Consider the following 13,314-nt stretch of genomic DNA (forward strand, 5'->3'; position numbering starts at 1 on the left):
GCTCTGGTCAGGCCCCAGCACAGGTTAGAGCTTGGCTTTCTGTCCCCGGGACTTAGTGGAAGACACATTAGTTTCTCAGCAGGATCCAGCACTCAGAGTCACCCTATCAGGCTGGGGCTGAGCAGAACAGGGAAGCAGCAGGGTTAGTCTTTATACTTCAGTGAGAGGAAATGTTCACAATTATGTGCTGTTAGTGGTACTTCACAATGAGGAAAATGGAAGAGAGGTAGGTTTGCAAAGATTTTATTAAAAAACAAAATAAATTTGTAATCCTGAAAACAACACAGGTGGATTTCTCCCCATCTGTGACCAGATCCCCCTCCCCCAAGGTTCCACCTGGATGATCCTGAGGCCCAAACCCTGACTCTCATCTCCCTACTGCCCCACCAACTGCCAACCAAATCTCCATGCTTTCCTCCAGCTTCTGATCTGTCTCCTTTAAGAAAATAAAAATACCCCCTCCCCAACTTGCCTAAAAATAATTTTCAAAGATTAGAAACGGCATCTGTGTGTTTTTTAAAAATAAACACTTTAAATGTTGGAAATGTTTGTCTTCCCCTAGGTCTAGTTGAGGCCTCTGGGGTGCCTGCCTGCTTCATGCTAGGAGGCCAGCTGCCACTTGGTGCCCCTTGGAAATTTTCAGGAAGTAATTTCTTCCAAATTTCCCCTGCAGTCACAAATTCCACACACTGCTCGCATAAACACGCTGTCTTCATTATAGGCACTGCTCTTTGGCTCTGGAAATTTGATCTCTTTTTGTCAACTAGACCACATGCTTCAGATTCCCTGCAAATAGGAGAGAAAACAAAATTCAAAGTCAAGTAACATATGTGAACTATACCTCAATAAAGCTGTTAAAAAGGCACTTTCATTTGGGGGCTTGTTCTCTTGCTGTCCTTGGGAACCCTGCCCCCCCCCCCCGCCCCCAACATAGGAACAAGCTCAGGCTAGGCTGCTGGATGGTGAGAGACATCTGGTCCAGTTACCCCAGCAACCACCAGCCACCCATCAGGCATGTGAGTGAGGCCTTGGACAGCTGGCCGACTGCAGTGCTAGGTGAACTCAGCCAAAACCAGAAGAACCGCTCAGCTGAACCCAGGCCAATTGCCAACTCACAAAGTCATGAGCTAAACAAATGGATGTTTTAAGCCACACATACACACATGCACAAATTTGGGTAATACTTTTCAGAGTCTATACTTCACTAATTGCATCAAATCTTTCCGCATCCCCAACATTTCTTCCCCCGCTTAGCAAGGTACAACCCTTTTAGCATTTTCTCTCACGAGCACCTGTGAAAGATGAATTGGGGGATTTCCCCCTACTCTCAGGTCTAAGAATCTTTGAGGGAAAAGCAATCACTTGAAATCCTACAGCACTGGTCCCTCCACAGTCTTCTTCTTGACCTACTTCCCCAAGCCAAAATACTGGGCTCCAAACCCTACTGACCACTTCTACTCTAAAACAGGAAGGATGTTCCATGAGGGCAAGGACCTAGCTGCCTTACTTTTGGTTGATATCTAGCACAGTGCTTCACACATAGTAGGTGCTCAATAAATGGATAAATGGAAGAAAGGAAGGAAAGAAAAATCAGCACCCACTTGCCTATCTAGTTTAATTTTTAATACAGTATTAAATATACACAATGGAATATTATTCAGCCATTAAAAAGAATACATTTGAATAAGTTCTAATGAGGTGGATTAAACTGGAGCCTATTATACAGAGTGAAGTAAGCCAGAAAGAAAAACACCAATACAGTATACTAACACATATATATGGAATTTAGAAAGATGGTAACGATAACCCTGTATGCGAGACAGCAAAAGAGACACAGATGTATAGAACAGTCTTTTGGACTCTGTGGGAGAGGGAGAGGGTGGGATGATTTGGGAGAATGGCATTGAAACATGTATAATATCATATATGAAATGAATCGCTAGTCTAGGTTCGGTGCATGATACAGGATGCTTGGGGCTGGTGCACTGGGATGACCCAGAGGGATGGTACGGGGAGGGAGTTGGGAGGGGGATTCAGGATGGAGAACACGTGTATACCTGTGGCAGATTCATGTTGATGTATGGCAAAACCAATACAATATTGTAAAGTAATTAGTCTCCAATTAAATACATTTATAATAAAAAATAAAATTTCAATTAATAGAAACTTGGGAAAAAATAAACATACAGTAAAAGTGACTTTCTTTGCTATGTGCAGTTCTATGATTTTTAACACATGTCAAGATTCTTAAGACAGATTGGTCCCATTACTCATCAAAATTTCTTCTGCTTTCTTTTTGCAGTCACATCCTCCCCTCCCCCTCTTACCACCTGGCAATACTGACCTATTCTCCATCACTGTAAGTGTTGTCTTTTTGAGAATGTTATATAAATGGAATCATCAGTATGTAACATTTTAAGACTGGATTCTTTCAAGCAGCATAATGCCTTTAATTTTCATGCAAATTTTTAGGTAAATGCAAATTTTTAGTGTATCAAGTTTATTCCTTTTTTGGGGACAGTACTTAACTTTGTAATTTTAAAATTACTATAGATTTATAGGAAGTCGTAAAAAAAAAAGTACCAAGAAGTAGCCTTCACCAAGTTTTTCCAAGTGGCAATATCTTACATAATTATTATTTAATATCCAAACCAGGAAATTGACACTGGTATAATTCACAGACCATATTTAAATTTTGCCAGTTTTATATGCACTTATATGTGTGTGTGTGTGTATATTCTATGAAATTTTTATCACATGTGTAAATTTGTATAACCCCCACCACAAAAGGGCTTCCTTCATAGCTCAGTTGGTAAAGAATCCACCTGCAATGCAGGAGACCCCAGTTTGATTCCTGGGTCAAGAAGATGCCCTGGAGAAGGGATAAGCTACCCACTCTAGTATTCTTGGGCTTCCCTTGTGGCTCAGCTGATTAAGAATCTGTCTGCAATGCAGGAGACCTGGGTTTGATCCCTGGGTTGGGAAGATCCTCTGGAGAAGGGAAAGGCTGCCCATTCCAGTATTCTGGCCTGGAGAATTACATGGACTGTGTCCATGGGGTTGCAGAGAGTAGGACACGACTGAATGACTTTCACTTTCATTTTCCACCACAAAAAGATACAGAACTATTCCATCACCAAAAGATCTCCATCAAGCCACCTTGTTAACTCCCTTCCACCCCCTATCTTTAAGCCCTGACAACCATTAATCTGGTCTCTAGGTCTATAACTTTGTAATTTCAAGAATGTTATATAAATGAACTCATACAGTATATAACATTTTGAGATTTTTTTCCCCTCACTCAGCACAATGCTCTTAAAGATCCATTAAGGCTGTTGTGTGCATTAAGTTAGTTCCTTTTTGTTCGCTGAGTAGTGTTCCATGGTATGTACCCCACCAACACTGTATGAAGGATCTAGTTTCTCAGCATTCTTGTTAACATTTAGTGGTGTCACTAGTTTTTATTTTGACCATTCTGATAGGTGTGTAGGGATCTCTCATTGTGGTCTCAATTTTCATTTTCCTAATGGCTAATTATGTTGAACATCATTTCATGCACTTATTTGCTGTCTGTATATCCTCCTCATGTCTTTTATTAATTGGAATTTTTTTTTACTGTTGAGTTTGGAGAGTTCTTTATATGTTCTAGATATAAATCTGTTGTTGGATATATGATTTGCAAGCATTTTATCTCAGTATACAATTTGTCTTCACATTCTTCTTTTTTGGTCAAGCCATGAGGCTTGTGGGATCTTAGTTCTCTGACCGGGGATTAAACCCAGGCCCTTGGCAGAGAAAGTGTAGAGTCCTAAACCACTGGACTGCCAGGGAATTCTGATTTTTCATTCTTCTAACTTAAGTTTTTGGATCATGGCTTGGGTGTTTTCAACCCTTAAGTTCATAATCTCTGGATAATCTTTGATTCTTCATCTTTTACTCTCCACATCTTATGAGTTGCCAGATCTAACCTCAAGATGTCTTCCAAATCTGTCCTCTCTTTTCTGTTCCCCTCTCTCCACCTTAGTCATAGCTCTTGTCACTCAGGTCACTGCAACAGCCTTTTAACTGGTGCTCCCACTTCTGGAGCTGTCCCCCACACAATTCTAGCTGTGATCACATGCCTCCTCTGCTCCATAATAACTTTAGCAGCTCCCGAGTACCTATGAATGAAATCTAACACCTTAGCTTACATGTGTCCCATCCATACTTTCCCATCTCCATGTGAGCCTTTGCGTGTGTTGTTGACTCTGCTGAGGAGACCCACAGGGGGTCCTGGTGCTGAAGCGAGGGTGCTTCCATCTGTAAGAATAGCCAGAGCTTGATGAATGAGTGAGTGCACATTTGAACAAAACCCCATGTCTGAGTGTCCCAATGACACATGTTCACAGAAAGGAAAGGTGGGTGCTGTGTTCTCTACTGCTCTGTCTCACTCTCTAGTTACATTTGGAGGCAATTAAGAAAAACAACAGAAATAGTTTCCACCAAAAGTTGATGATGAGCAATATTGAGTTTGGGTAACAATGAAAATGTAAGCTTAAATAATGCCCATTGTTTTCCCCTCACATCTAGCTTTTCCATCAGTGGGTGGCAGCCTGAGAAAATTCTAAAGGCCAGCATGGTCTGCAGCCTGGAGAGACACAGAGTACAGATCAGAGGGGCAAACTCAAATGTCTATAGAGGCCAAGAATATACTGGATGTCAGTAGAACAGACTGGGGGTAAGACAAACGGATCCCTCTGGATCCTTTTCCTTTTCCCTACTTTGCAGAATGGTCTGAATGTAAGAAATAATTTCCTCTTTTCTTAACTCTATTACAAAAGAAAACAGCACCAAAATGGTGTCAGCAAGATGAGAAATGGAAACTCACACTTGGCCTAGAGCAGGAGATACAACAGGGAAAGGTGGAATTTGTGACAAACAGGAACGTACCTGCTTACAAAAGGGGGCAGCTGCTATGTGGTTCCAGCCATTCACTAGTGAGCAGGAATGTGGGTTAGATCTTTCCACTTTCCAAGAGAAGTCAGACATTCACATCTTTATACAGAGTTTTCATAGTGTTAAATGTGGACAACTGCTTTAAATGTTTAAAGAATATCACGTGGCACATTAATCTGATAGGCTAAACAAAACAATTTTGGAGATAAGATGTGGCTCACAGGCTCCTAGTTTGTGATCTCTGGGATAGTTCTGACTTATACCCATGGCACCCCATTTCACTCTCAAGTATCTTGGTTTTGACAATACATTATATCCTCATCCTACCTCTGATGTACAAGAAGGAGTACTGAACTGGGGCTCAGGAGGCTTGGGTTCTATTGATTCATCGACTGACTAATTCATCTGTTCATTCATTTATTCAATCAACATTTATTGAGTATCTATTCTTTGCCAGTACTAGGTGCTTGTGAGCACTCTACTCTTTCTCATTGTTGCTGCTAATTAATAGACTTTATTTTTGGAGCAGTTTTAGGTTTACAGAAAAACTGAGCAGAAAGTGTAGCGATATCTTATATTCCCTGTTCCTCATCTCCCCCCCCAGGAGGCAATTTCCCCTAGTATTAACATCTTGCATTAGTATGCACATTTTTTATAGCTGATGAATGAATATTGATACATTATTATTTAGTCCATAGTTTACATTAGGGCTCACTCTTGGTGTTGTACAGGCCTATGAGTTTTGAAAAGTGTATAATATTATGTATCCATCATTACAGTATCACACAGAATAGTTTCACTGCTCTAAAATTCTTATGCTCCACCTATTCATCCCTCCTTCCTTTCCTTAATCCCATCACAGCCACTGATATTTTTACTGTCTTTATAGTTTTGTCTTTTCAAGAATGTCATATGGCTAAAATCATGCAGTATGTAGCCTTTTGAGAATGGCTTCCTTTACTTAGCGATACACATTTAACGTTATTCTACGTTTTGTCACTTAATAGCTCATTTCTTTTTAGTGCTGAAAAATATTCCATTGTCTGAATGTACCATAGTTTATCCATTCACCTACTGAAGGACATCTTTGTTGCTTCCAAGCTTTGGCAATTATGAATAAAGCTGCTACAAACACTCATGTGCAGGTTTTTGTGTGGACATGAGTTTTCATCTTATTTGAATAAATAGCAAGGAGCAGGACTGTATGTTAAAACTATGTTTTAGTTTTGTAAGAAACTGCCAAACTGTCTTCCAAAATGGCTGTACTATTTTGCATTCCCACCAGCAATGAATGAGTTCCTGTTGCTCTACATCTTTGTCAGCATTTGGTGGTGTCATTGTTTTGGTTTTAGCTATTCTATTAGGTATGTAGTAGAACTCACTGTTTTAATTTGTAATTCCTTAGTGACATGATAGTGAGCATACCTTAATGTACTTAACTGCCACCTGTGTAGCTTCTTTGGTAAGGTGTGTATTAAGACCTTTGGCCCATTTTTGGATTGGGTTGTTTTCTTATTGTTGAGTTTTAAGAATTCTTTGTATGTTTTGGCTAATTGTCCTTATTGGATATGTGTTTTGCAAGAATTTCTCCCAGTCTGTGGCTTGTCTTTTTGTTCTCATAATTTTTAGTCTTTTTAATGTAGAGCAGTGCTGTCCAATAGAACTTTCTGGGATGATGGAAATGTTCTATATCTATGCTGCCCAATATGAGAGCCATTAATTACCTGTGGCTACTGAGCACTTGAAATATGGCCAGTACAAGTGAGGAACTGAATTTTAAATTTAATTTTAATAACAAATTCAAATGGCCACATGTGGCCAGTGGTGACCATATTGGACAGTACAGATATAGAACAGTTCCCTTTTGCTTTTTTTTTTTTTTTCCTTCATGACATTGACTGGGGTCGTTCTTATTTGCTCTTTCATTTATAACCTCCCTTTCAATCCATTAGGAAGTCCTGTCAATTCTACCTCCAAAATATTTTCTAAATCTACCCATTTCCCTCCAACCTTCACTGTGATAACTTTACTCCAAGCCACTGTCACCCCTTGCATGGACAACTCTAATAGCCTCAACATTGGTCTTCTTGCTTCCATCCTTGCCACCTACAACCCTTCCTCTATATAGCAGCATGATTATTTTGTTAAAACTTAGGTCAGATCACATTACTTGTATGCTTAAAGCCCTCTAAGGATTCCAATCACACCTAGAATAAAATTCAAACTTAGCCACCAAGCTCTGCAGGGTCTGGCCTGTCCCTGGTCTCTTTTCTGCCTCTGCCCTCTCTGCACTCTCTGTTCTGGCCACATGGGACTTCTTTGTGTTATTGGAACACACTAGTCATTTTTCCCTCTTAGGGCTCCCCCTTCTTTGCACATGTTATTCCTTCCACCTAGCATGCTCTGTTCCTGGATATTCTCATTCCTGACTCTTCTTATCACTCAGGTCTCAATCCAAAAATCACCTCTGAGGGGCCTAATGACTACCTAGTCTAAGTTGTCACCCCCAGTCACTCATTTTCTGCCACATGATTCTATTTTCTTCACTGCACTTAGCACACCAAACACATCTTGTGAGGGCTGGGATGTGTTAATCTTGTTCATCACTATTGTTAGCCACTTTGACAGTGCACAGGAATCAATCAATTAGTATTCACTGAAAGATACAGTTCTTGCAATTAAGGAGCTCTCAGTCTAGCAAGGAAAGCATATATGGAGACAAACACATCATAGTCCATAGCAATAAGGCCATATAATACCAGTCTGTACAGAGTGCTGAGGGCATTTGAAGAGAGTGCGTGGAAGGCTTCATGGAGGAGGTGTCATCTTAAAGGGCAAATGGAGAGAGAATGTACCAGGCAGCAGGAACAGAGCATGATGTATAAAAGCACCTGCAAAGCTTTTGTGGCCAGAGCACAGAATGAGGGTCAGGGACAGGTTTGTTTGTGTGGGTGTGTATGTGTGTGCACGTGCAATGAGGCTGGAGAGATTGTTCGAGGTCAGATCATCAAGGGTCTGGAAGGCCATAGTCTTATCCTAGAGGCCATGTGGAGACTCCAAACAAGTTTAAGATGGGGAGGAGTCTCATCTAGTGTGATCTAGGGCTACAGTAACTTCCCTAGTAGCTGCCTCATCACATCAGGCTTGAGGGTCTCACTCTTTACCTGGGAACAATGGCAGAACAAAGGATTTCTAGGAAGCCTTAGGTATGTGCTGAAATGGATGGGTGATTTTAGTTTTTAGCTCTTAATTGTTAACTACATTGTTTGTCTTAGAATGTAGATCCCTCTTGTCATCAGAAAGCCTTTCAATGACAATTAGTATAACCGCCAGTTACCACTTGGCTGCCTCTGACCTGAAATAAACCTGAGACTGTGAATTAATCCCACCAGGCTTCTGGCATCTATAGGATATCAGCACTTAAAGGATAGTACCCTGATGTTTTGGGTGCTCTGGTTTTAACTTGCAAGGGACTACTGCAGTCTCAAACTGAATTGAAGCGATTTCTAAAATAGCCTATGATTCATTTTTTCTCCCCCCCGTGCCTAAATCTGCTGGCTCCATGTGGAGGGATAGGCACCAGTAACTGGAGAGGTGACATCACAGGAGTGGGCTGCATGCCTGCCAGCCAGGCAGCTTGTAGAGCTCGGCCTCAAGCAGTCTATCTGCTGGGCCGGGCGATGCCTCCCAGCCACTTTGGAGTCATAGCTCTAGGTTCTTTGGTCCATGAGCTTTCTCCACATTTCTTTTTCAGACAAAAACTCTGGGCTGGGAAATCCAGGATAATGGGAATAGCAGCAGCAGGAAGAATAATACAGCCTTACATCTGTATAATGATTTAGAGTTGTGAAAGCCATTTGCTCCATTTTGCTCTTCCCAAACAGCAGTGGGAAATGGAAGCTGGGGTTTTAGGCCTGAACTGGGGTTGCACAAAAGAACAAAATGCTAACATTCCCTGTTCTCCACAAGGTACACCATGATTGGGCCTTGGATGCCACCAGAAAGTCAGAGAGATTCCTTTCAGCTTCTAGGTGCTTCCTCGAAGAGTAATTCTCCAGGACAAACTGCCTGGCAGGCACAGTCTATGAACCACACTATCCTGATGGAGCCAGCAAGTAGTGCCAGTCCCAGCACTGTCAACTCTTTCTGTGCACCCTGGCTTACAGTCCCCATGGTCCCAAAGCCTTTTACTGGAGCCAAAGTCATGGCCTGTGACTGTGGAGGGCTGAAGGTAGGGTGTGTCTTGAACATCTGGAAATGCCAACAGCTGCCAGGGTAGCTCAAGAGCCCATGAAACGAAAAAACACCAACATATCAGTCATCGTTGTGGATCCGCAGTGAAGAGCCACTGAGCCTTCCTGTGAACAGCTGAGGAGTAGGGTGAAGGGCGTCTTTTCTTGGAGAAGCCATAAAAATAGTTTAGCAGTGGTCTCGTGTTGGCTTTGTGATCTTCAAGCACCTGGTCTTGGCATAGCTTGGTGTCTCCAGTGCCCTGCTGCCATCACTAGCATAAGAAGCCTCCCTGCCTGACTCCCCTCTCCTGCTCCTCCATGCATCATGGCTACCAGGCTGGACACCAAAGGGGTGGCATACTCTTGCTTGGACTTCTTGGTTTTATATTAAATTTCAGTGTCACTTGTGTGTGTGCATGTGTGCTTGTGTGTGTGTGGTGGTGGTGGTGGGGCCTGGTGGGGAGTGGGGTGGACATGACAAACCCACAGATGCTTAACAGTATTGTGAGAGTAGAAGTTGCTGTGGCTGCTGTAGCTGCCATCACCGTCAGCACCACCACTATGTGAATTCAGAAAGACCCACTGAAAGACCACGTGTGCTGGTTAGTGCCATGAAAATGTCATCTTGGTAAACCAAGATGCTATACTCAGGCAATTCTGTCTGTTGGAAACCTTGGCGGGGTATAAAAGTGATCCTTTGGAAATTTGAATCTGTAAACCCATATGTGGCAAGTGACAGGCAAGAGGAGAACATCCTTGCCTCCAAAGCAGAGAGGCCTCCCATAACTTGTTTTCCAGCTCAAGGGAGATATGTGCGCCTATGAAAATAGATTAAGGATCACTGCCTTGGCCTGTTTTAGAGATGTGAATAAAAATCTTGGCTGGGGACTGCCTCCTTTCTGGTTGACTGATTTTTCAATTGATTTGTATTTATTAGCTAATGAAATTAAAGTTGTAAAAATGATAACAGAAACACAATAAATCTCTCCCACAACTGGCTGTTTCTATGTCACTATGGTGCATTCCTCACTTTGATTACTTCAAAGTCTATTATTTTGTTCTCAATTATTCTGTTTTTCTGGCACTGGAGAAAATCAATTTGTTTTATTTTCTCTTATTCATGCACTCAATTATACTCTTCGGGCACATTTAATCACTTTGATGTTTTCATTTTATGGCCCATCTCTAGGCACTTCAGCTGCATTGCTGCCAACGGGCAAGCAGGACTAATTTGCATGTCACAATAGACGTGAAATTCTAACTCAATTTAGAAATCTTTATGAAATCTCCCTCCAAAATATGCTTGGAGCTGCAAAGAGGCAGAAGGATGTTAGTAAACCAGAAGCCTATAAAGATGCTTCCCTTTCTCAAACACTGAGAGCTCTTTGGTGGCCTGACTGTAGATTCTGGATGTCCCTATCCAGGTACAGCAGAGCAGTTCACAGGATGGGATGTTTGCAGAGCTTCCCCTGGAACTTTGTGGTGAGAATCTTGCAAAGGCTGTCCTCAGCAGCAAGGCCAGGGAGATTGGGCCTGCTTACTCTGGCATAAACTGCCCCTCAGCACTGCTGGATTTGGCGGCTGTGCTAAAGACAGCACCTGAATCTCAGTTGGTTAAAGGGCCTCCGGGTAGATAGAAAGAATTGTCAACAGTTAGGCATTCCAGAACCCTGAGTGGTTTAACCTTATTTTCTCTGATAAGCTCCAACTCCCCTTTTGCCCCTTGATTATTTTAGAGCTAAAGGCTGGAGGGGACTGAAGTGATATAATTGCTTTAGGCATGAACTTTGAACAAACAGAAAAAAAGCTTAATTAAACAACTTATAGGTCTCCAACTATTTTTCAAAAGTTTTTGGTTTGTTGTATGCAAAGCCCAGCAGCTCCACCCAGCAGAAGGAAAATTTCACATTTCTTCTTCTAAACGTTGATATGATCTTCATTTTCTCATGTGGAGTCCCAGCTCCCTTGCTTCTTTACTGTGTAAACTTGTGCAAGCTAATCAACCTCCCTAAGTTCTATTTTATGTTAAACAAGGCTAATAACATTATCTACTTCAGAGCTAGGTTTGTTTCCTAAACTTCAGAACTGTCAAGAATTTTGCCCTGTTCACATATCACTTATGTCAAAACCTCTCTTTTCTTTTACAGTCTTTAAACACTTAAATTCATCCAAAGCAAGGTGTCTGTGAAATCAAAGTGTTTGATGTGGTAGTTAGAATTTTTTGAATACACATCAAAACATATTTACATGAAATAAACCAAATTCATTCCTGTTTCAGAATCTTTGCTCTTGCTCTCCTGTTCATCCAGAATGTTCTTCATCCCAATTTTTGAAAAGTTCCTCCCTTTACTGCATTTAGATCTATTCCCAAATGTCACCTCCTCAGGAAGGCCTTTACTGACCATCCTACCTAAAAAAGTACCCTTTCTGAATTTACCAGTAACCAATTACCAAATATTTATTTATTTGCTTACTGTCTTTCTTCTCCATTAGAAAGAAGTAAGCTTCATGATGGGCAAGGCCTTCACCTGTCCTTTTTACATCTCTATCACGTAGAATAATGCCTAGCATATATTAATACCAATTACATATTTGTTGAATGAAAGAAACATGAAAGTAAAATGTCAGCCAAGTGGTAACCAGTCTCTCTTTCCACCCAATGAGGGTGGTGTCAGAGAAGGCAGAGTGGAAAACCAGGACTTTTATCCAAGCTCGATTGCAAGGAGGCCCACCTAGTGGAGGTGACATGAAGAGTAGTAACAAGGTGCCACTGCCATTCTTGGGCAGGGTGGTACCCTGAGGTGGAGTAGGGGGAGCCAGAATTTCCAGTCCTGCCCAGGAGTAATGAAGACCCCTCCTCCCCCAGGCTGTCAATGAGAACTGAGTGGGAAACCTAGATTTTTACCCCCATCCGGAGGTAATGGGGTGGAGCCTCCCTTCCTTGCCACCATGGTATCAGAGGAAGCCTGCTAAAACTGAAGATTTAAATAAGATGCAGGGTTTGGAGATAAGAAAGGCTTCCTAAATGATCAATGCACATAGAGGAAAATAGAGATCTCTTCAAGAAAATTAGAGATACCAAGGGAACATTTCATGCAAAGATGGGCACAATAAAGAACAGAAACGGTATGGACCTAACAGAAGCAGAAGATATTAAGAAGAGGTGGCAAGAATACACAGAACTATACAAAAAAGATCTTCATGACCCAGATAACCACGGTGATGTGATCACTCACCTAAAGCCAGACATCCTGGAATGTGAAGTCAAGTGGGCCTTAGGAAGCATCACTGCAAAAAAAGCTAGTGGAGGTGATGGAATTCCAGCTGAGATATTTCAAATCCTAAAAGATGATGCTGTTAAAGTGCTGCACTCAATATGTCAGCAAATTTGGAAAACTCAGCAGTGGCCACAGGACTGGAAAAGGTCAGGTTTTATTCCAATCCCAAACAAAGGCAATGCCAAAGAATGTTCAAACTACCACACAATTGCACTCATCTCACATGCTAGCAAAGTAATGCTCAAAATTCTCCAAGTCAGGCTTCAGCAGTACATGAATCGAGAAATTCCAGATGTTCAAGCTGGTTTTAGAAAAGGCAAAGGAGCCAGAGATCAAATTGCCAACATCTGTTGGATCATTGAAAAAGCAAGAGAGTTCCAGAAAAACATCTACTTCTGCTCCATTGATTATGCCAAAGACTTTGACTGTGTGGATCACAACAAACTGTGGAAAACTCTTCAAAAGATAGGAATACCAGACCATCTGACCTGCCTCCTAAGAAATCTGTATGCAGGTCAAGAAGCAACAGTTAAGAGTCAGACATGGAACAACGGGCTGCTTCCTAATTGGGAAAGGAGTGTATCAAGGCTGTATATTGTCACCCTGTTTATTTAACTTATATGAAGAGTACATCATGCGAAATGCTGGCCTGGATGAAGCACAGGCTGGAATCAAGATTGCTGGGAGAAATATCAATAACCTCAGATATGACACCATCCTTATGGCAGAAAGTGAAGAGGAACTAAAGAGCCTATTGATGAACTTGCAAGAGGGGATTGAAAAAGGTGGCTTAAAACTCAGCATTCAAAAAACTAAGATCATGGCATCTGGTCTCAATACTTCATGGCAAATAGATGGGGAAACAATGG

At 41.7% G+C, this 13,314-nt stretch overlaps 1 protein-coding gene across 3 annotated transcripts in view; it reads right to left on the minus strand.

Moving 5' to 3' along the window:
- Window positions 1–227: 227 nt before the first annotated feature.
- HDAC8 (histone deacetylase 8) overlaps window positions 228–13,314 on the minus strand; it is a 257,682-nt gene continuing 244,595 nt past the window's right edge. For all 3 annotated transcript variants that reach the window (XM_042242429.1, XM_042242428.1, XM_004022188.5), the window contains one exon: window positions 228–786. In XM_042242429.1, coding sequence (XP_042098363.1) covers window positions 764–786 — 23 coding nt within the window. In that variant the 3' untranslated portion in view covers window positions 228–763. The remainder of the gene's footprint in view (window positions 787–13,314) is intronic.

Source organism: Ovis aries, chromosome X (assembly GCF_016772045.2).
Source record: "Ovis aries strain OAR_USU_Benz2616 breed Rambouillet chromosome X, ARS-UI_Ramb_v3.0, whole genome shotgun sequence".
Taxonomy (NCBI): Eukaryota; Metazoa; Chordata; class Mammalia; order Artiodactyla; family Bovidae; genus Ovis; species Ovis aries.